We start from the raw sequence: 22011 nt of genomic DNA, 5'->3' as shown, positions 1-22011 counted from the left end.
GTCCAAATTTAGTTCAGGGGTAGATAATCTCCCCCCTAAAAAGCCCCTGCTAGGGGGGTAGTACTTTTCAAAGGTCCCAGGACTTTCAGGGGGCGGGGCCTGCAATGCTGAACGTGTCTGATTGGTAGATTAACCTCAGTGTTTTTATTCCTCCCTCCGTCCACAATAACATCACACACATCTGTGATTCTCTTGATTTCTCTTTCTTTCATTAGTTTTTATTTGTTCTATCTTTTTTGTATGTGTGTGTACTTTTCAAAAGAAGAAGCTGTGATTCTCTTGATTTAGCAGCTTGTAACAGTAGTCTTCTCTCAGCCCACCGTGAATGCGTCTCTCCTCCCGGTGTTCCGGTTTTAAAAGTGACCCTGTAAACTGGAGACCTTCAGCTGAACGTGTCAGTGTTTGTGGAGTTTACACAGCTGTTGAAACACAGAGGGAGTTCCTGGGAATGCAAACTAGTTTAGTTTTTATTAAGATTTCAAAATATCCTCATCAGATATTTAATGATGGTCTAAAGACGTTTATGAGGGATGCATCCGGCTGAGAGTCTCCAGTTAACAGGGTCGCCGTTTAAACCAAAACACCGGCCGATCTCTGCGATCACGGCTTTTTGAGTTCAAAAGGATTTTAAAGCCGTGTTGAAACGTCTTTGCTACTCGCGCTTATCTCCTCTCACGTGTTGATTCAGTGAATCCATCTGTGATGAAATATAGCACCATCTAAAACAGACCAGCTGAGTCTCTTCATGCTAACAGGCTAACTGTTGTGTTGCTCAGAATGATACCTGCCTGTCCGTCTGCTTCTATGGTGTCATCTGTGATGAATGGTATTCCTGTTGGTTTTTTCTTTTTTTTTTGTGAATTTTTTCTTTTGCAAATTTTTTTTGCAAATTTTTTTTGCCCAAATTTTTTTTCACAATTTTTTTTGTCAATTTTTTTTTTGGTCAAACTTTTTTTGTGAAATTTTTTTTTGTCAAACTTTTTTTTTGTCAAAATTTTTTTTGTCAAAATTTTTTTTGTCAAAATTTTTTTTTGCACATTTTTTTTTGGCACATTTTTTTTTGTCAAACTCTTTTTTTGTCAATTTCTTTTTCAAATTTTTTTGGCACATTTTTTTTTGTCACAATTTTTTTTTGGCACATTTGTTTTGTGAATTTTTTTTTTTTTAATTTTTCCAAAAAACATTCACAGTCATAGTTTTTTCCATCTGTGATGAAATATAGCACCATCTAAAACAGACCAGCTGAGTCTCTTCATGCTAACAGGCTAACTGTTGTGTTGCTCAGAATGATACCTGCCTGTCCGTCTGCCTCTATGGTGTCATCTATGATGAATGGTATTCCTGTTGGTTTTTTCTTTTTTTTTTGTGAATTTTTTCTTTTTCAAATTTTTTTTGCAAATTTTTTTTGCCCAAATTTTTTTTCACAATTTTTTTTGTCAATTTCTTTTTTGCCCAAATTTTTTTTCACAATTTTTTTTGTCAATTTTTTTTGTCAAAATTTTTTTTGTCAAAATTTTTTTGGTCAAAATTTTTTTTGTCAAAATTTTTTTTGTCAAAATTTTTTTTGTCAAATTTTTTTTGTCACATTTTTTTTTGTCACATTTTTTTTTTGTCAAAACTTTTTTTTTGTCAATTTCTTTTTCAAATTTTTTTGGCAAATTTCTTTTTGGCAAAATTTTTTTTTGTCACATTTGTTTTGAGAATTTTTTTTTTTTTTAATTTTTTCCAAAAATCATTCACAGTCATAGTTTTTTCCATCTGTGATGAAATATAGCACCATCTAAAACAGACCAGCTGAGTCTCTTCATGCTAACAGGCTAACTGTTGTGTTGATCATAATGATACCTGCCTGTCCGTCTGCTTCTATGGTGTCATCTGTGATGAATGGCATTCCTCTTTGTGTTACTGCCCTCTACTGGTCTGGTGGTGTAGTGCATTTACTTTTTTCCCTCCATACGTCACCGGCCTGATTTACAGCAGTCAGACCTTCGTGATGGTGCTGTGCTGGTAGTGTTTTGTGTTGACCCCCTCGTGTGTTTCCTCCATCAGGTGAAGAAGCTGCAGGCCATCCTGAAGCCCATGATGCTGAGGAGACTGAAGGACGACGTGGAGAAGAACCTGGCGCCCAAAGAGGAGACCATCATAGAGGTACGGCTGCAGCGTGAGCACGCCATCAGTCAGACACTCTGCGGCTCCTTCACATCACTAACTGTGTGTGTGTGTGTGTGTGTGTGTGTGTGTGTGTGTGTGTGTGTGTGTGTGCAGGTGGAGCTGACCAACATCCAGAAGAAGTACTACAGAGCCATCCTAGAGAAGAACTTCTCCTTCCTGTCTAAAGGAGCCAACCAGCACAACATGCCCAACCTCATCAACACCATGATGGAGCTCCGCAAGTGCTGCAACCACCCCTACCTGATCACAGGTAGACCCAGTCTGTGCAGAGACCACAGAGACGTCCTCTCCCTCTCTCTGAGGACGCTGAGCATGAACCTCTCCTCCTTCTCTCTCTCTCAGGCGCGGAGGAGAAGATCCTGGAGAACTTCAGGAGGTGCCACAGTCCAGACGCTCTGGACTTCCAGCTGCAGGCGATGATCCAGGCTGCAGGGAAGCTGGTGCTGATCGATAAGCTGCTGCCCAAACTGCTGGCCGGGGGACACAAAGTCCTCGTCTTCTCCCAGATGGTCCGCTGCCTGGACATCCTGGAGGACTACCTCATCCAGAGACGGTGAGGAGCGGGAGGGGGGACGCTTCATTATCAGAGATCTGTTGTCAGTGCACGGTGATTCACTGCTTCCTCCTCATCGTCTCCTGAGCTGCTCTGCTGCTCGTCTCTGAGCGTGCTCACAGAGCGTGATTAAAGCGTGCTGCAGAGTCAGAGAAGACAGACTCCAGGTTTCTGTAACCCGAGTCCTCATCCAGCTGCAGCCTTCAGATCTGTGTCAGGAGACAGATCCATCCAGGGTCTGTGAAAGAGAAGACCTTGTGATCTTCTGTGAACGTCTCTGAAAAAGAAGGACATGAACACAAAGAGGAGGAAGTGAAAGAGTGAAGGATGGACTCAAAGTGTTTCATTATTCATCAGAATGTTTACTTTAAATCTGCATCACTCACCTCTGACCTCCATCTTCCTGCAGCTACACGTACGAGCGCATCGACGGCCGCGTGAGAGGAAACCTGCGGCAGGCGGCCATCGACAGGTTCTGCAAACCGGACTCGGACCGCTTCGTGTTCCTGCTGTGCACCAGAGCCGGAGGTCTGGGCATCAACCTGACGGCCGCAGACACCTGCATCATCTTCGACTCAGACTGGAACCCTCAGAACGACCTGCAGGTGAGGAGCCAGGACACAGAGAGAGAGGGAGGGAGGGGGGTCGCTCTTTGGTTCTTTAGAGGAGCTTTAAGATCTGAGTTCAGAGGACGGAGGAGGACACTGAGAGGAGAGGAGGAGAGGAGAGGAGGAGGAGAGGAGGAGAGGAGGAGAGGTGGAGAAGAGGAGGAGAAGAGCAGAGGAGGAGAGGAGAGGAGGAGAGGAGGAGAGGTGGAGAAGAGAGGGGAGAGGTGGAGAGGAGGAGAGGTGGAGAAGAGGAGAGGAGAGGAGGAGAGGAGAGGAGAGGAGGAGAGGAGAGGAGGAGAGGAGGAGAGGAGGAGAGGGGGAGGAGAGGAGGAGAGGGGAGAGGTGGAGAGGAGGAGAGGTGGAGAAGAGAGGGGAGAGGTGGAGAGGTGGAGAGGAGGAGAGGTGGAGAAGAGGAGAGGAGAGGAGGAGAGGAGGAGAGGAGAGGAGGAGAGGAGGAGAGGGGGAGAGGGGGAGGAGAGGAGGAGAGGAGGAGAGGAGGAGAAGAGGAGAAGAGGAGAGGAGGGATGACATGCAGCAGAGGGTCACAGGTCAGATTTGAACCTGGGCCTCCTGGTTTTAGAGTTAAGCCCCGAGTTGAACTGAAGTTTTTTTCAACATTTATTTAGATTTAGATTAAAAACTCTCAGAACTACAGCCTTCATAGTGTCTGCAGTCAGGAGCAGAGACCTCTGTCTCTCTGTCTTCATGGTAAACATTATTAATGATGTCATCACGTTGAGCTTCATGTGGTGTGAAACACGGAGCCAACACGTCTGTCAGGAGGAAGGACTCTGCACTGAGAGCAGATCTTTAAAAGGATCAGTGTTTGTGATTCTGCAGGAGGACTGAACCTGAGCAGAGATCAGATCTGGTCTTTATTTTAATATCTAAATCCTGATCCTGATGTTTCCGTCTCTCTGTGACTCAGGCTCAGGCTCGCTGTCACCGGATTGGTCAGAGCAAAGCGGTGAAGGTGTACCGACTCATCACCAGGAACTCCTACGAGAGGGAGATGTTCGACAAAGCCAGCCTGAAGCTGGGTCTGGACAAAGCCGTGCTGCAGGACATCAACCGCAAAGGCAGCCTGAACGGGGTCAGAGCGGACTCTGTCAGAGGTCACCATGATGCCCCCTGAGTCCGGGTTCACCATAGACTCACGTGTTGGTTCTTCTTCCTGAAGGTGCAGCAGCTGTCCAAACTGGAGGTGGAGGACCTGCTGAAGAAAGGAGCGTACGGAGCGCTGATGGACGAGGAAGACGAGGGCTCCAAGTTCTGCGAGGAGGACATCGATCAGATCCTCCAGAGACGGACTCAGACCATCACCATCCAGACCGAGGGGAAGGGGTCCACGTTCGCTAAGGTACCAGTTACAGACCAAGGACCGGGTTTAAAGGACGTCTTTAAACTGAGACCTTCTTTCAGACTCTCACCTCGTCTCTCTCTCTCCTCCTTCAGGCCTCCTTCATCTCCTCAGGGAACAGGACAGACATCTCTCTGGACGATCCAAACTTCTGGCAGAAATGGGCCAAGATCGCAGAGGTGGAGATCGACTCCAAATCTGAGAAGGTAAGGAGAAACTGAAAGAGAGGAGGAGAAGAGAGGAGGAGAGGAGGAGATAAGAGGAGAGGAGGAGAGGAGGAGAGGAGAGGAGAGGAGGAGAGGAGAGGAAGAGAGGAGGAGAAGAGAGGAGGAGAGGAGAGGAGAGGAGGAGAGGAGGAGAGGAGGAGAGGAGAGGAGAGGAGAGGAGGAGAGGAGGAGAGGAAGAGAGGAGGAGAGGAGGAGGAGAGGAGGAGGAGATATGAGGAGAGGAGAGGAGGAAAGGAGGAGAGGAAGAGAGGAGGAGAGGAGAGGAGAGGAGGAGAGGAGGAGATAAGAGGAGAGGAGGAGAGGAGGAGGAGAGGAGAGGAGAGGAGAGGAGGAGAGGAAGAGAGGAGGAGAGGAGGAGGAGAGGAGGAGGAGATATGAGGAGAGGAGAGGAGGAAAGGAGGAGAGGAAGAGAGGAGGAGAGGAGAGGAGAGGAGGAGAGGAGGAGATAAGAGGAGAGGAGGAGAGGAGGAGGAGAGGAGAGGAGAGGAGAGGAGGAGAGGAGGAGAGGAGGAGAGGAGAGGAGGAGGAGAGGAGAGGAGGAGAAGAGAGGAGGAGAGGAGGAGAGGAGGAGAGGAAGAGAGGAGGAGAGGAGGAAAGGAGGAGAGGAGGAGAGGAGGAGAAGAGGAGAGGAGGAGAGGAGAGGAGAGGAGGAGAGGAAGAGAGGAAGAGAGGTGGAGAGGAGGAGAGGAGAGGAGGAGAGGAGGAGAGGAAGAGAGGAGGAAGAGAGGAGGAGAGGAGGAGAGGAGAGGAGGAGAGGAGAGGAGAGGAGGGAAGGAGGAGATAAGAGGAGAGGAGGAGAGGAGGAGAGGAAGAGAGGAGGAGGAGGAGAGGAGGAGGAGGAGGAGAGGAGAGGAGAAGAAGAGAGGAGGAGAGGAGAGGAGAGGAAGAGAGGAGAAGAGGAGAGGAGAGGAGAGGAGGAGAAGAGGAGAGGAGGAGAGGAGGAGAGGAAGAGAGGAGGAAGAGAGGAGGAGAGGAGGAGAGGAGGAGAGGAGGAGAGGAGAGGAGGAAAGGAGGAGATAAGAGGAGAGGAGGAGAGGAGGAGAGGAAGAGAGGAGGAGGAGGAGAGGAGGAGGAGGAGGAGAGGAGAGGAGGAGAAGAGGAGAGGAGGAGAGGAGAGGAGAGGAAGAGAGGAGGAGAGGAGAGGAGGAGAGGAGGAGAGGAAGAGGGGAGAGGAGAGGAAGAGAGGAGGAGAGGAGAGGAGAGGAGGAGAGGAAGAGGGGAGAGGAGAGGAGGAGAGGAAGAGAGGAGGAGAGGAGGAGAGGAGGAGAGGAGAGGAGGAGAGGAAGAGGGGAGAGGAAGAGAGGAGGAGAGGAGGAGAGGAGGAGAGGAAGAGAGGAGGAGAGGAGGAGAGGAGGAGAGGAAAGGAGAGGAGGAGAGGAGGAGAGGAGAAGAGGAGAGGAGAGGAGGAGATAAGTGGAGATAAGAGGAGTTTCAGAGTGTGGAATAAAGGGAACAAGGCATGCGAGTCGTCAGTAATGGACTCCCTCTGTGTCAGAGTGAGTCTCTTCCTCAGGTGTTGGTCTGAGGAGTCAGAGGACAGAGGGATCTCTGACTCCTCTTCTCTCTCTCTCTCTCCCTCTCTTCTTTAAACTCCTCTTCTCTCTCTCTCCCTCTCTTCTTTAAACTGGTCTTCCTGTGTTCTCCTCTCTCCCTCTCTTCTTTAAACTCGTCTTCCTGTGTTCTCCTCTCTCCCTCTCCTCTTCAGGAGTCTCTGGTGATCGACACGCCCCGGGTGAGGAAGCAGACTCGTCACTATAACTCGTTCGAGGACGACGAGCTGATGGAGTTCTCGGAGCTGGACAGCGACTCGGAGGAGCGTCCGTGTCGGACTCGACGACTCGGCGAGCGCAGCAGGCGGTACCTCCGAGCCGAGTGCTTCAGGGTGGAGAAGAACCTGCTGATCTTTGGGTAACTAAACACAGGGACACGACTGACCTCCAGTAACCTCTGTTAGATTACTCAGGAAGTAAGAGAGAGAGGTTTGATCCATCACTCAGCCCTGAAGTGAAGAGATGAGATCATCATGTGTTCATCACTTCCTGTTTCAGCTGTGACGCGTGTCTCAATGATTCTCCCCCGTCTCTGCAGGTGGGGTCGGTGGAAGGACATCCTGAACCACGGACGCTTCAAATGGCACCTGGCAGAGAGAGACATGGAGGTGATCTGCAGGTAGGAACAACGACACTGAAATGAAGACCAGATTAAGACCTGGTCCAGGTGCAGGGTGAGCGATGTGGATCAGAGGAACGTCTCAGACCGGGACTCGTGTGAACTCACTGAAGTTGTTGTTTTGACTTTGTCGTGCAGAGCTCTGCTGGTTTACTGCCTCAGACACTACAAAGGAGACGACAAGATCAAGAGCTTCATCTGGGACCTGATCACACCCACCAAAGAGGGCCAGGACCAGGCTCTGCTCAACCACTCTGGTAAGACTTCCCCCGTCCCCCTGGACCACAACAACAAACACAACTTCAACAAACACAGACGCAGATCGATGCAGCTCGACCTCACGTCTTTACTCCTCTTCATTCTTTGTGCCTACATTTCCCACAATGCACCTCACACATCAGCTGGTAGCTCTGAGAAGAAGCACATCTGGATCTGGATCTGCGTGCCGTTCAGTGTCTGCAGATCTCGTTAGACTTCAGGCTCATCTAACCGAGTTCTCCTGGTCTCTCTCTCAGGTCTGTCGGCTCCGGTTCCTCGGGGTCGGAAAGGGAAGAAGCTGAAGAACCAGCTGACCGTCCCCGAGCTGAAGAACGCAGACTGGCTGGTCCACTGTAACCCCGAGGTGGTCCTGCAGGACGAGAGCTACAAGAAGCACCTCAAGCAGCACTGCAACAAGTCAGTCCACTCCTCATGTTTACACTGAGGGATGAGGTCTGAGTTTATCCAGAGACCAAACACCTGAACCTGAGTCAGATTAAAACCTCCTGAGAGAGGCAGAGTCAGATCAAAACCTCCTGGGAGAGGCAGAGTCAGATCAAAACCTCCTGGGAGAGGCAGAGTCAGATTATAACCTCCTGAGAGAGGCAGAGTCAGATTAAAACCTCCTGAGAGAGGCAGAGTCAGATCAAAACCTCCTGAGAGAGGCAGAGTCAGATTAAAACCTCCTGAGAGAGGCAGAGGCAGATTAAAACCTCCTGAGAGAGGCAGGGTCAGATTAAAACCTCCTGGGAGAGGCAGAGTCAGATTAAAACCTCCTGAGAGAGGCAGAGTCAGATCAAACCTCCTGAGAGAGGCAGAGTCAGGTTAAAACCTCCTGAGAGAGTCAGAGTCAGATTAAAACCTCCTGAGAGAGGCAGAGTCAGATTAAAACCTCCTGAGAGAGGCAGAGTCAGATCAAAACCTCCTGAGAGAGGCAGAGAGGGAGGAGCTTGATATCAGGGGCGTCCTGGACTTGAGGATGATTCTGAAGATGCTGATCAGTTTCCGGGTTTTGATTTCAGATACAAACCTGAACTTCCTCCTGAATAAGTCTCACTCTCAGAGAAATATCAGACAGGATTTTAAAAGGTTCAGACTCCAGGATGAACGGATCAGATCTTTGTGGTTTACCTGTGACTCAGTTTGACCTGTAGTGACCCCTCCTCTCTCTGCAGGGTGCTGCTGAGGGTCAGGATGCTGTACTACCTGAAGGTGGAGATTTTAGGTGAAGCTGCAAATCAGTCTGCGGAGGGGATCGCTGCCAGGTACAGAGAACACACCTGACCTTAATTTAACCCTTTATTACCCAAACGTCTCAGATTTAACTCAAGTGTGTGTGTGTGTGTGTGTGTGTGTGTGTGTGTGTGTGTGTTTTTACAGTAAACTGGAGGTGTCACTCCCCGACATAGACTACATTGAGATCCCGGCCTCATGGTGGGACACAGATGCCGACAAGTCTCTGCTGATCGGAGTCCACAAACACGGTGAGGTCTTTATTTATGGATCAGGTTTCAGACGTTCAACACGACGAGCTTCAGTGAGAGACAGAGAGAAACTACAGCCACAGATACAAGAACAAAACCAGGGAAATACTTCAACATGAAATAAAATCATCACAATAAAATGAATCAATGAAAACTATTCAATTAAACCAGATAAATATCAGACAAATAAAATACTTCAAATAAAACCTGTGAATCAGAATCATTGTAATTAATCCATTAAATAGATTATTACTATAAAACTGCTAAAATAAAATCATTAATTATCAGAAATAAAATAAAATGATTGAAATTAAAATCAGATAAATTAAATAAAAGCATTAAAGTAAAATCAATTAAAACGTATTATATTAAAAACAATTAAATTAAACCAGATTAATATCATAAAAATAAAATAATTACAATACAATAAAATCAGAAAAATAAAAGCATTATGATAAAATGAATAAAATAAAAATTAAACCAGATAAATATCAGGAAAATTAAATGAAATAATTACAATAAAAACTATAAAATAAAATCATTGCAATAAATCAATTAAATAAAACATTACTATAAAGTTCCTCAAATAAAATCATATTAGAAATAAAATAAACCAGAAGAATTAAATAAATTATTAAAATTAAAATCAATAAAATGAAATAAAGTTATTCCAGAAAAAATATATAAATATTAAAATAAAATCATATAAATACCAGAAAAATGAAAGAAATCATTACAATAAAATCAATCAAATACAATCAGAAAAATATAATCAATAAAATAAAATATTACAATAAAAATGATCAAATTAAACCAGATAAATATCAGAAAATGAAAGAAATCATTACAATGAAATCAATACAATTTAATTAAATAGAATACAATTAAAATTAAAATGATGTTTAAACAAATTTAATAATGGTAATAATTCAGTCCAGGACTAAAAATAAATTACTTCAAATTTAAAGCCAGAATAAAAAATGTAAGTCTTAAGTTTACTTTTAAAAACACTCAGAGAGCTTTATGTTTTAATGTCCAGAGGCAGACACTCACTCAGGGAGTGTGTGTGTGTGTGTGTGTGTGTGTGTGTGTGTGTGTGTGTGTGTGTGTGTGTGTGTGTGTGTGTGTGTGTGTGTGTGTGTGTGTGTGTGTGTGTGTGCAGGTTACGAGCGGTACAACGCCATGCGAGCCGATGCAGATCTGTGTTTTCTGGAGAGGGTGGGGATGCCCGACGTCACGGCGCTGTCAGCCGAGCAGGGAGGAGGAGAGGGGAACACGGACATGGCTGACAGGTACACACACACACACACACACACACACACACACACACACACACACACACACACACACACACACACACACACTGTGAACCTGACCTGCTCACCACTGCAGGAGGAGAGTGTTTAATTTAAGCCGTGACCCTCTGCAGAGCTTTAAACGCTGCTAACTCCACACGGCTCATTCCTCCGCTCTCTCTGCACGTTAGAGTCCTGAAAGAAGAAGAGGTGGATGAATAAAGTCCAGAGAGGAAGGATGGAAGGAGAGAGACGGAGGAGAGAGAGAGAGAGAGAGAGAGAGAGAGAGGCGAGGTGTGGTGAATGTATTTCCTGCAGAGCCGTGAAGAAGAGAAGCTTTCATCTTCCTCCTGAAGGAAGCCGCTCGCTCTGTCCTCGGTTTAACCCCGGAGCAGCTCTCAGCTGAGCGCCGTGACCTCCACGCCGTCCGGACTCAACACGCAAACTCTGAAACAGGAAGTAAACAAACAGAACGAGTAGACAGAGGCAGAGGCTCGCTGCTGCACACGCTCAGAAACTTCCTGAGCTCGTCGACATGAAGCGTTTAAGCTCTTTCATTTAGACTCAGAGGATTCTAGAAGAAGTCCTGCAGGGAACTTTTCCTGGACTCTGTCCTCCTCCTCTGAAGGACTGACAACATAAACAATCCAGCACTTTGTCAAACCTTAATCTGATGAAGAAAGATAATATGGAATTATTAAACTCCTCTTATCCTTTCATCATATCCAAAAAGACACAAACTGTGAACATCTCTGAAGCTGAACTTGATTTAAAGAAAGTTGAGTGATGTTTTGGTTTGTTGGTGTCGGGTCTTTAAAGAAGGGAAGATGTTTCAGACCTCCACCAGATTGTGATCCGGTCCGTCTCTGATCCGCTGCGGTCCGGCTCTGAGCTCTCTCGTCCGTCATCACCTCCCGGTTGTGTTTTCAGAAGTCAGCATAGAGGCTCTGAGTTTGTGTTTCCTCTCTGATGATCTGTTTTTAAAGACGTCTTTATTCCCACTTTGTCCTCAGACACAGATGTGCTTCTTTAAACGTCTCCTCTTCCTGTCCTCAGGACGTCTGATCACACGCCTCCTCTGACACATGACGCCTGTAGTAAAGAGAATCCTGATCACAGTGTGTCTCCTCTCTGTTGGAGGTCTCTGTGTAAAGAGTCTGTTCTGTTCTCTGTGCTCTGACGTGCTGGGATCTTCAGTCAGACATGAAGGCAGCGTGTGTCTCTGCTCCCTTCATGTGTCACCTTCCCTCAGCAGGACGTCGTCTCTCCTCTCACTGAACCTTTCTTCCTCTTGTGTGTTTCTTTCCTTTCCTTCCTCAGTGTTTGTAAAGCCGGGGAGACGAAGGACGAGGCCGAGAGCAAAGCGGACGGAGGAGAGGACAGAGACGAGAGCAGCAAGGTGAGCGCTCCAACACGTGACCTGAGACTCACTTTGTTCCCTTCAGTACGAGATCCCGTCAAAATAAAAGCCTCATCTTGTGAAACGAGCCTCTGGGAACACTTCCCTGAATATGAGTCCTGCTCCTGGACTGAAGAGGGACCTTTAAAAACACAAACATGGAGCTAATGATGCAAAGAGGAAGACAAGTCTACAACACGATTCACAGATTTAATCCTGGACTCTTTTTAACTTCAGTCTCTTTGTTACAGCATGCGAAGGGTTAAACGCAGACAGCAAAGGGTTAAACGCAGACAGCAAAGGGTTAAACACAGACAGCAAAGGGTTAAACACAGACAGCAAAGGGTTAAATGCAGACAGCAAAGGGTTAAACGCAGACAGCAAAGGGTTAAACACAGACAGCAAAGGGTTAAACACAGACAGCAAAGGGTTAAATGCAGACACTAAAGGGTTAAATGCAGACAGCAAAGGGTTAAATACAGACACTAAAGGGTTAAATGCAGACAGCAAAGGGTTAAATGCAGACAGCAAAGGGTTAAACACAGACAGCAAAGGGTTAAATGCAGACAGCAAAGGGTTAAATGCAGACAGCAAAGGGTTAAATGCAGACAGCAAAGGGTTAAATGCAGACAGCAAAGGGTTAAATGCAGACACTAAAGGGTTAAACACAGACAGCAAAGGGTTAAATGCAGACAGCAAAGGGTTAAACACAGACAGCAAAGGGTTAAATGCAGACAGCAAAGGGTTAAATGCAGACACTAAAGGGTTAAATGCAGACAGCAAAGGGTTAAATGCAGACACTAAAGGGTTAAATGCAGACAGCAAAGGGTTAAATGCAGACAGCAAAGGGTTGAACACAGACAGCAAAGGGTTAAATGCAGACAGCAAAGGGTTAAATGCAGACACTAAAGGGTTAAATGCAGACAGCAAAGGGTTAAATGCAGACAGCAAAGGGTTAAATGCAGACACTAAAGGGTTAAATGCAGACACTAAAGGGTTAAATGCAGACACTAAAGGGTTAAATGCAGACAGCAAAGGGTTAAATGCAGACACTAAAGGGTTAAATGCAGACAGCAAAGGGTTAAATGCAGACACTAAAGGGTTAAATGCAGACAGCAAAGGGTTAAATGCAGACACTAAAGGGTTAAATGCAGACAGCAAAGGGTTAAACGCAGACAGCAAAGGGTTAAATGCAGACAGCTGCAGACGTGATCCTGAGGATTAATGAGAGCTGCTGTTCTCATGTTGATGTTTGCTCCTTGTCACAGGGGGAAGAGACCTGCTCCAGCACGGACACATCAGACAAACCTGACAGCACCGGACCAGGTGAGACCTTTACAAGGGAACTTAAAGCTGGGGTGGTGTTCAGATTTAGATCCACTTTGTGTTATCCTGGTTAAAATGATCTTTATGTCCCGATGTGGTCAAAACATAAATGTGTTCTTAAAGAAGAGGTAAAAAAAGCTGCTATCTCTTTGGATCCAGAGTCTGTTTGGATCCAGAGTCTGTTTGGATCCAGAGTCTGTTTGGATCCAGAGTCTCTTTGGATCCAGAGTCTGTTTGGATCCAGAGTCTGTTTGGATCCAGAGTCTGTTTGGATCCAGAGTCTGTTTGGATCCAGAGTCTGTTTGGATCTAGATCTCTTTGGATTCAGAGTCTCTTTGGATCCAGAGTCTGTTTGGATCCAGAGTCTGTTTGGATCCAGAGTCTCTTTGGATCTAGATCTCTTTGGATTCAGAGTCTCTTTGGATCCAGAGTCTGTTTGGATCCAGAGTCTGTTTGGATCCAGAGTCTCTTTGGATCTAGATCTCTTTGGATTCAGAGTCTCTTTGGATCCAGAGTCTCTTTGGATCCAGAGTCTCTTTGAATGCAGAGTCTCTTTGGATCCAGAGTCTCTTTGGATCCAGAGTCTGTTTGGATCCAGAGTCTGTTTGGATCCAGAGTCTGTTTGGATCCAGAGTCTGTTTGGATCCAGAGTCTCTTTGGATCTAGATCTCTTTGGATCCAGAGTCTGTTTGGATCCAGAGTCTCTTTGGATCTAGATCTCTTTGGATTCAGAGTCTCTTTTGATCCAGATTTTCTTTGGATCCAGAGTCTCTTTGGATCCAGAGTCTCTTTGGATGCAGAGTCTGTTTGGATGCAGAGTCTGTTTGGATCTAGATCTCTTTGGATCCAGAGTCTTTTTGGATCCAGAGTCTCTTTAGATCCAGAGTCTCTTTGAATGCAGAGTCTCTTTGGATCCAGAGTCTCTTTGGATCCAGAGTCTCTTTGGATCCAGAGTCTCTTTGGATCCAGAGTCTCTTTGAATGCAGAGTCTCTTTTGATCCAGATTTTCTTTGGATCCAGAGTCTCTTTGGATCCAGAGTCTCTTTGGATGCAGAGTCTGTTTGGATCTAGATCTCTTTGGATCCAGAGTCTTTTTGGATCCAGAGTCTCTTTAGATCCAGAGTCTCTTTGAATGCAGAGTCTCTTTGGATCCAGAGTCTCTTTTAATCCAGAGTCTCTTTAGATCCAGAGTCTCTTTGAATGCAGAGTCTCTTTGGATCCAGAGTCTCTTTAGATCCAGAGTCTCTTTGGATCCAGATCTCTTTGGGTCCAGAGTCTCTTTGGATCCAGATCTCTTTGGGTCCAGAGTCTCTTTGGATCCAGATCTCTTTGGGTCCAGAGTCTCTCTGGATCCTTAGACAGGAAGTTAAAGTCTGTCTGTCCTCCACAGACACCACGCTGTCAGCTGACCTGTGCGCCCAGGACGCCACACTCGTCACCACCACGACCACGACGGGAACAGGTACAGGTGTGGCCGCTCTCCATGTGGTCCAGGCCCGCCCCCTCTGGCCCACAGGCCCCGCCCTCACCGCCCGTCTACGGCGCCTTATCACCGCCTACCAACGCTTCACGCTGCGCCGCGAGCCGATGCTCAGGCACGACTACCTGCTGCACGACAGCCTCGTCGGCATGGGGATGGGAGGAGGCGGAGCCTCTCACGGTCACCACGCCGGGGGGCCGCTGGCGTGGCAGCTGGGGGAGGAGCTTAGGAGGTGCACCGTGGTCGCCACCGAGCCTGACCCGCTGTTTCTGGAGTGGCAGAGAAGGTAACGTTAAATCTGATGTTTGTGTTTCACTGCCGAGGAGTCGGACCCCGTCCCTAAACCCGACCCCCTCCGTGTCCTGGTCTGTCCCGTCTCAGGTGGACTCGTCGGGAGCAGGCCGACTTCTACCGCACCGTGTCGTCGTTCGGCGTGGTCTACGACGGCGACAGGAAAACCTTCGACTGGGCTCAGTTCAGAGCTCTGGCTCGGCTGGAGAGGAAGACGGACGAGAGCCTGGAGAGATACTTCAACTCCTTCGTCAACATGTGCCGGACGGCGTGCAAACTGCCGCCGAGGAAGGAGGAAGGTAGGATCACCTCACACACTGACTGCTCTGTGTTCAGGGTCATTCACCCTCAGTTTGGAAGATGGCGTGCTCTCATCCCACCCTCTGCATGCATGCTCACACAGATCACATATACTCACACTCCTCTGGTACCCCGCTCGCTCAGAGCTCGGTCACTTGAGTCAGGTTTGGTTTCTGATACCAAGCTTCAGCTGATTTTTCTTTCCTTCACTTCAGCTGCTTCAAACTTCTGCATCAGCATGGGTGAGTCTAACACTCCCCCTGTGACGCACTCCTAAATAAGAGATGACCCCCTTTATTTCAGGCATGTCCTTTACAGCTGACGCAAGAGAAGACGGGAGCCGCTTTGCTCTCAGCAACATTTGGATTATTGACGTGAAGCTGCATCAGAAATAACTTCCTTTGTTTTAAAGAGAGAGAGAAACCTCTGTAGACTTGAAGTTTTGAATCCAGACTTACCTACAGGCCGAGCTCTCTGGAGGAGCACGTGACGGCTTTGTCCACCTGAGAACTCCAGGGACTCAGATTAACAAGGACAAGGTTTAAGGACTGAATGTGCATCAACTCTGACTTAGTAAAGCAGGCCCTCCATGTGCAGAAGCTCCAGTCTGAGCTGCTCTGGTTGTAGGATCTTTGTTTGGTGCATGTCCTCCTCTGAATGTCTCCAGTCTCTCTTCAGCTGTCCTATCAAAATAAAAGCCCAGAAGTCCGCTCGACATCACCTAAGATCAGGCTGCTGCATGTAGACCAGTCCCTGCAGACCCCTCTGCCTCTCTCTGGCCTCGGCGCTGACTCTCTCCCTCTCCTGTCCTCCAGGGTTGGTGGATCCCTCGGTCCTCGTGGAGCCGCTGACAGAGGAGCGGGCGGCGAGGACGTTATACCGCATCGAGCTGCTGCGCAAGATCAGAGAGCAGGTGAGCTCTTCTTCTTCTTCTTCTGTGTTTAAAGGAAGTGTTGATACGGTCTCTCTCTGACCTGCACCAGTCCTGCTCTCAGACCTCCATCCTCCAGGTGGGTTTGAGGCAGGGACCAGGTCTTCCTCCTGCAGCAGGTGAACAGGTTCAGGATCAGAGCGAGTCCTCTAACAGGTCCTCCCTGTGATGTGATGCTCTCTCTAACCTCCGTCTCTCCCTTCAGGTCCTCCGTCACCCGCTGCTCTCCGCCCGCCTCCAGCTGTGCCGCCCCTCGCTCTACCTCCCCGTGTGGTGGGAGTCTGGGAAACACGACCGGGACCTCCTCATCGGGGCCGCGCGCCACGGCTTGAGCCGCACCGACTTCTACATCCTGAACGACCCCCAGCTGAGCTTCCTGGAGGCTCACAGGAACTACGTCAGGGGTCACCCCTCCCACCTTCAGAGTCACCACCACCACCCGGGTCTGAACACTCACCCCGGCATCTCTTCATCCTCCTCCTCCTCCTCGTCTCACCCTCAGCTGCCTCACCCTCACTGCTGCCTCTACGACTCCGGTCTGGGTCAGCACTCCCCTCAGCCCCCCGAGTACCCCCACCAGTCCTCCCACCACCACCACCACCACCAGCACCACCCCGTGCCTCCGTCTGCCCCCTCTCCCTCCTCCTCCTCCTCCTCTCACCCTCACCTCCACCCTCCCCCTCCCGCCTCACCCAGTCTGGGTATAGTCGCTGGTTCTCGGGGGGATTTCCTGGACTGCCCCCCTCTGGATGAGACTCTGGAGCTGGGCTCTCTGCACCACGACCCCATGTCTGCAGACGGTCTGCACGGAGGGAAGGCGTCCAAAGACGCCCTCAACGGGTTCCCCTTTAACTCTGCGGCCGGAGGTCAGAGCATGCTGAACTCGTACGGGGTGGGCGGAGCCGACCTGGACTCCAAACTGAGGAGTGACGTCCTGGTCGGGGAGCAGGGGTCCTCAGAGGAGACCGGTCTGATGGCCCCTTCTGTGGAGCTGGATCAGTTACAGGTAAACACATGACATCATGAAACCTCTTTAAAGTTTGAACCCCGAGCGATCGTTCTTTACGTTCTTTACGTTCTTTACGTTCTTTACGTTCTTTACGTTCTTTACGTTCTTTACGTTCTGTATGTTCTTTACGTTCTTTACGTTCTTTACGTTCTTTACGTTCTTTACGTTCTGTATGTTCTTTACGTTCTTTACGTTCTTTACGTTCTTTACGTTCTTTACGTTTTTTACGTTTTTTACGTTTTTTACATTCTTTACGTTCTTTACGTTCTTTATGTTCTTTACGTTCTTTACGTTCTTTATGTTCTTTATGTTCTTTACGTTCTTTACGTTCTTCACGTTCTTTATGTTCTTTATGTTCTTTACGTTCTTCACGTTCTTTATGTTCTTTATGTTCTTTATGTTCTTTACGTTCTTTATGTTTTTTACGTTTTTTACGTTCTTAACGTTTTTTACGGTCTTTATGTTCTTTACGTTCTTTACGTTCTTTATGTTTTTTACGCTCTATGTTCTTTACGTTCTTTATGTTCTTTACGTTCTTTACGTTCTTTACGTTCTTTACGTTCTTTACGTTCTTTACGTTCTTTACGTTCTTTACGTTCTTTACGTTCTTTATGTTCTTTACGTTCTTTACGTTCTTTACGTTTTTTACGCTCTGTATGTTCTTTATGTTCTTAACGTTCTTTACGTTCTTTACGTTATTTTCGTTCTTTACATTCTTTATGTTCTTTACGTTCTTTACGTTCTTTATGTTCTTTACGTTCTTTATGTTCTTGACGTTCTTTACGTTCTTTACGCTCTGTATGTTCTTTACGTTCTTTATGTTCTTTATGTTCTTTATGTTCTTTACGTTCTTTATGTTCTTTACGTTCTTTACGTTCTTTACGCTCTTCACGTTCTTTACGTTCTGTAAGTTCTTTATGTTCTTTATGTTCTTTACGTTCTTTACGTTCTTTACGCTCTGTATGTTCTTTACGTTCTTTATGTTCTTTACGTTCTTTACGTTCTTCACGTTCTTTACGTTCTGTAAGTTCTTTACGTTCTTTACGTTCTTTACGTTCTTTATGTTCTTTATGTTCTTTACGTTCTTTACGTTCTTTACGTTCTTTACGTTCTTTACGTTCTTTACGTTCTTTACGTTATTTATGTTCTTTAACGTTCTTTAATGTTCTTTACGTTCTTTACGTTCTTTATGTTCTTTACGTTCTTTACGTTCTTTATGTTCTTTACGTTCTTTGTGTTCTTTACGTTCTTTACGTTATTTACGTTCTTTATGTTCTTTACGTTCTTTGTGTTCTTTACGTTCTTTGTGTTCTTTACGTTCTTTACGTTCTTTACGTTATTTACGTTCTTTATGTTCTTTATGTTCTTTATGTTCTTTACGTTCTTTGTGTTCTTTACGTTCTTTACGTTCTTTATGTTCTTTACGTTCTTTGTGTTCTTTACGTTCTTTATGTTCTTTACGTTCTTTGTGTTCTTTACGTTCTTTACGTTCTTTATGTTCTTTACGTTCTTTACGTTCTTTACGTTCTTTACGTTCTTTACGTTCTGTACGTTCTTTACGTTCTTTACGTTCTTTATGTTCTTTACGTTCTTTGTGTTCTTTACGTTCTTTACGTTCTGTACGTTCTTTACGTTCTTTACGTTCTTTACGTTCTTTATTTTCTTTACGTTCTGTACGTTCTTTACGTTCTTTATGTTCTTTATGTTCTTTACGTTCTTTACGTTCTTTACGTTCTTTACGTTCTTTACGTTCTTTACGTTCTGTACGTTCTTTACGTTCTTTACGTTCTTTACGTTCTTTACGTTCTGTACGTTCTTTACGTTCTTTACGTTCTTTACTTTCTTTATGTTCTTTACGTTCTTTACGTTCTTTACGTTCTTTACGTTCTTTACGTTCTTTACTTTCTTTATGTTCTTTACGTTCTTTACGTTCTGTACGTTCTTTACGTTCTTTACGTTCTTTACGTTCTCTACAGTCTGTACGTTCTTTACGTTCTTTACGGTCTGTAAGTTCTTTACGTTCTTTACGTTCTTTACGTTCTTTACGTTCTCTACGTTCTGTACTTTCTTCATGTTCTGTCCGTATCTGATGTTCTAAATGATGGTCCGTTGTGGTCCCTATGATCCCCGTCCCTGCAGGCTCCCTGGGACGGCACGGATCACTCCAGTCCGGCTCACCACATGTTCAACGAGTCCGATCCCATCCTGGGTCCGTCGGCTCTAGAGACCGGGTTCCTGGAGGAGGAGGACGAGGAGGCTCAGGGCGGGGACAGAGGAGGGGAGGAAGGAGGGACTCTGGAGGAGTGTTTAGGCCTCCCCCCGTCCTCTTCCCCCTCTCACCCGTCTGGAGGAGACTCTGTGGAGCCTCTGAGCTCCAGCTTCATGCTCTTCAAGGTGAGTCTGGTTTCAGACGGTCTACTTTAAGTCAGACCAGCAGAACCTCGTGATCCGAGCTCTCGTCTGTTCTGGTTTCAGGACATCGGGGTGAGCGAGGAACCCAGCGCGGATCAAACCGACCTATCAGCGAGCCCCCCTCCTCCCTATGTCCCGCCCCCTCCTCTCTCTCTGTCCCACATCACCGCCCACGACCCGCAGGATAGGCTGGGCTCCTCTGATGTCACTGAGAGTCTGACCAATCCTGTGGAGGAGGAGGGTCCGGGGGGCGGAGCCGGGTTTGAGTTTGATGAGAAGGAGCAGAAGAAAGATGGAGGTCTGGGCGGAGAGGAAGAGGAGGAGCGAGGTCAGAGGTCAAACTGTGAAGTCCAGCATGTCCTGTTTCATCCGTTAAAGCTCTCTGTAACATCTCTGTGGTCCCCCCTCTCAGGTCCAGATCACGGTCTGGGAGTCCTGAATCCGGCCCTGGATCTACCACAGATGGACGGGATGGAAGCAGAGCAGGAGGAGAGCATGGAGGTCTCAGACCAGCTGTCTCCAGACCTCCATGAGGACTTACCTCAGGCCATGCAGCCGTACCTCGGGAAGCTGGATGCTAGCCCCGGCTCGATCGAGGAGCCCGGAGACCGGGTGGATGGGCTGATTCTGGACCCGACCGTGGCAGAGGAGACGATGGAGAACTCTCTGGACTCTGAGACTCTGATGGGGAACTCGATGGGAGAGTTTGTGCAGGACTCAGAGATCTGCAAAGAGGACGGTCCTGTGGTCGGATCAGATCTTGCAGATCAGGTGGATGAGATCTCTGAGGGTCAGGTGGATCAGGTCTCTCTGATCCACGTTCCTCTGTGTGACGACGTAAAACCAAACATGTACTCAGAGTCTGCTGAGTCCTCCTCAAAGAGAGGAGCAGGGGTCAAGACTGAGACCTCCACCCATCAGGAGAACTACGAGAGCCCGTCTGAAGACCTGAAGAACAGAGACCTGACGTTCCCCCAGGATCAGGACATCAAGGACGGTCTGCTGGTCCAGAGTGAAATCAAAGCCTCTGCGAGCAGCGACTCGAAGCCTCCTGATCTGTCCCTCCTCTCAGACCGGGACAAGAAACCAGACGGACTGGAGCTGCCCATCAAGACCGAAGAGACCAAGACGGAGACCTTTGAGGACGTGTACCCCGACAGCTCCGAGGTCAAACACGAACTCTCCTACACGGTGAAGTCCGAGGACCTGGTGACCAAATCCGAGCAGGTGGACTTCCCCGTCAAAGCAGAGCCCAAACCTGAAGACCTGAGCCTCCACATGAAGACCGAGGACAGGAAACCTGAAGTCCTGCAGTTCTCAGCGTACTCAGAAGTCAAACCTGAGGCCAAGCCGGTCCAGCTCGGGTTCGCAGGTTTCCCGGACGGATCCAGACTGAAGACGGAGACCAAACCTGAGAGTCTGGAGTTCACGGCGTACCCGGACAGCTCCGAGATCAAACCGGAGGTCAAACCGGACCACCTGGAGTTCAGAACCCAGATCAAGTCCGAGACCAAACAGGAGCTGCTGGAGGCCGACAGCACCGTCCTCACGCCCAAACTGGAGCCGGCGGACGGACTGATGGAGGTCTCAGGGGGACTGGTGGTGAAGAGACAGGTGAAGGAGGAGAGGCCGGCTACACCAGGTGAGACCTCATCGCTTCCTCTGTCCTCTGTCCTCCTTCCTCTGTCCTCCTTCCTCTGTCCTCCTTCCTCTGTCCTCCTTCCTCTGTCCTCCTTCCTCTGTCCTCTGTCCTCCTTCCTCTGCCCTCAGTCCTCTGTCCTCTGTCCTCCTTCCTCTGTCCTCCTTCCTCTGTCCTCCTTCCTCTGTCCTCCTTCCTCTATCCTCCTTCCTCTGTCCTCCTTCCTCTACCCTCTACCCTCACTGAAGGAAAGAATATTTCTGTTGAGATGCTCATTTTTTTATTGAATGTTTGTCTTTAAAACCCTCCTCCTCCTCCACCTCCTCCTCCTCCTCCTCCTCCTCCTCCTCCTCCTCCTCCTCCTCCTCCTCCTCCTCCTCCTCCTCCACCTCCTCCTCCTCCTCTTCCTCCTCCTCCTCCTCCCCCTCCTCCTCCTCCTCCTCCTCTTCCTCCTCCTCCTCCTCCTCTTCTTCCTCCTCCTCCTCCCCCTCCTCCTCCTCCTCCTCCTCCTCCTCCACCTCCTCCTCCTCCCTCCTCCTCCCCCTCCTCCTCCTCCTCCTCCTCCTCCTCCTCCTCCTCCTCCACCTCCTCCTCCTCCACCTCCTCCTCCTCCTCCTCCTCCTCCTCCTCCTCCTCATCCTCCTCTTCCACCTCCTCCTCCTCCTCCTCCTCTTCCACCTCCTCCTCCTCCTCCTCCTCCTCCCTCTCCTCCTCCTCCTCCTCCTCCTCCTCCTCCTCCTCCTCCCTCTCCTCCTCCTCCTCCTCCTCCTCATCCTCCTCCTCCTCCTCCTCCTCCTCCACCTCCTCCTCCTCCTCCCTCTCCTCCTCCTCCACCTCCTCCTCTTCCTCCTCCTCCTCCTTTTCCTCAGTGCCCGTGTCTGAGAGCTACGTCAGCAGTCCTCGGTTTGCGGCCCCGATGTCGATGTGTGAGATCCCTGACAGCCTCCATGACAGCAGAGAGCCGACCATCGCTCAGCTGCTGCAGGAGAAAGCTCTGTACTCCTTCTCTGAGTGGCCCAAGGTATGCTGGGAGAGAGAGAGAGAGAGAGAGAGAGAGAGAGAGAGAGAGAGAGAGAGAGATAGATAGATCAACCCTCC

At 48.2% G+C, this 22011-nt stretch overlaps 1 protein-coding gene across 1 annotated transcript in view; it reads left to right on the top strand.

Annotated features, from left to right (window-relative positions):
* The window catches only part of chd6 (chromodomain helicase DNA binding protein 6), a gene marked incomplete at its 3' end in the record, with an annotated part of 34421 nt that extends 12487 nt beyond the window's left edge, over positions 1-21934 (top strand). The window contains exons 10-33 of the mRNA XM_034678645.1: positions 2050-2148; positions 2266-2422; positions 2515-2725; positions 3135-3330; positions 4262-4426; positions 4514-4693; positions 4789-4899; positions 6626-6828; positions 7009-7089; positions 7228-7346; positions 7605-7764; positions 8523-8612; positions 8728-8831; positions 9994-10123; positions 11447-11525; positions 12794-12851; positions 14242-14617; positions 14713-14921; positions 15738-15835; positions 16059-16859; positions 19002-19256; positions 19338-19602; positions 19687-20916; positions 21783-21934. Of these exons, the coding sequence (XP_034534536.1) occupies positions 2050-2148; positions 2266-2422; positions 2515-2725; positions 3135-3330; positions 4262-4426; positions 4514-4693; positions 4789-4899; positions 6626-6828; positions 7009-7089; positions 7228-7346; positions 7605-7764; positions 8523-8612; positions 8728-8831; positions 9994-10123; positions 11447-11525; positions 12794-12851; positions 14242-14617; positions 14713-14921; positions 15738-15835; positions 16059-16859; positions 19002-19256; positions 19338-19602; positions 19687-20916; positions 21783-21934 (5529 nt within the window). The remainder of the gene's footprint in view (positions 1-2049; positions 2149-2265; positions 2423-2514; positions 2726-3134; positions 3331-4261; positions 4427-4513; positions 4694-4788; positions 4900-6625; positions 6829-7008; positions 7090-7227; positions 7347-7604; positions 7765-8522; positions 8613-8727; positions 8832-9993; positions 10124-11446; positions 11526-12793; positions 12852-14241; positions 14618-14712; positions 14922-15737; positions 15836-16058; positions 16860-19001; positions 19257-19337; positions 19603-19686; positions 20917-21782) is intronic.
* Positions 21935-22011: the final 77 nt, after the last annotated feature.

The sequence above is a fragment of the Notolabrus celidotus genome, unplaced genomic scaffold (genome assembly GCF_009762535.1).
Source record: "Notolabrus celidotus isolate fNotCel1 unplaced genomic scaffold, fNotCel1.pri scaffold_196_arrow_ctg1, whole genome shotgun sequence".
Taxonomy (NCBI): Eukaryota; Metazoa; Chordata; class Actinopteri; order Labriformes; family Labridae; genus Notolabrus; species Notolabrus celidotus.
The sequence above is the reverse complement of the archived record's forward strand: the minus strand, read 5'-3'. Positions and strand labels throughout refer to the sequence as shown.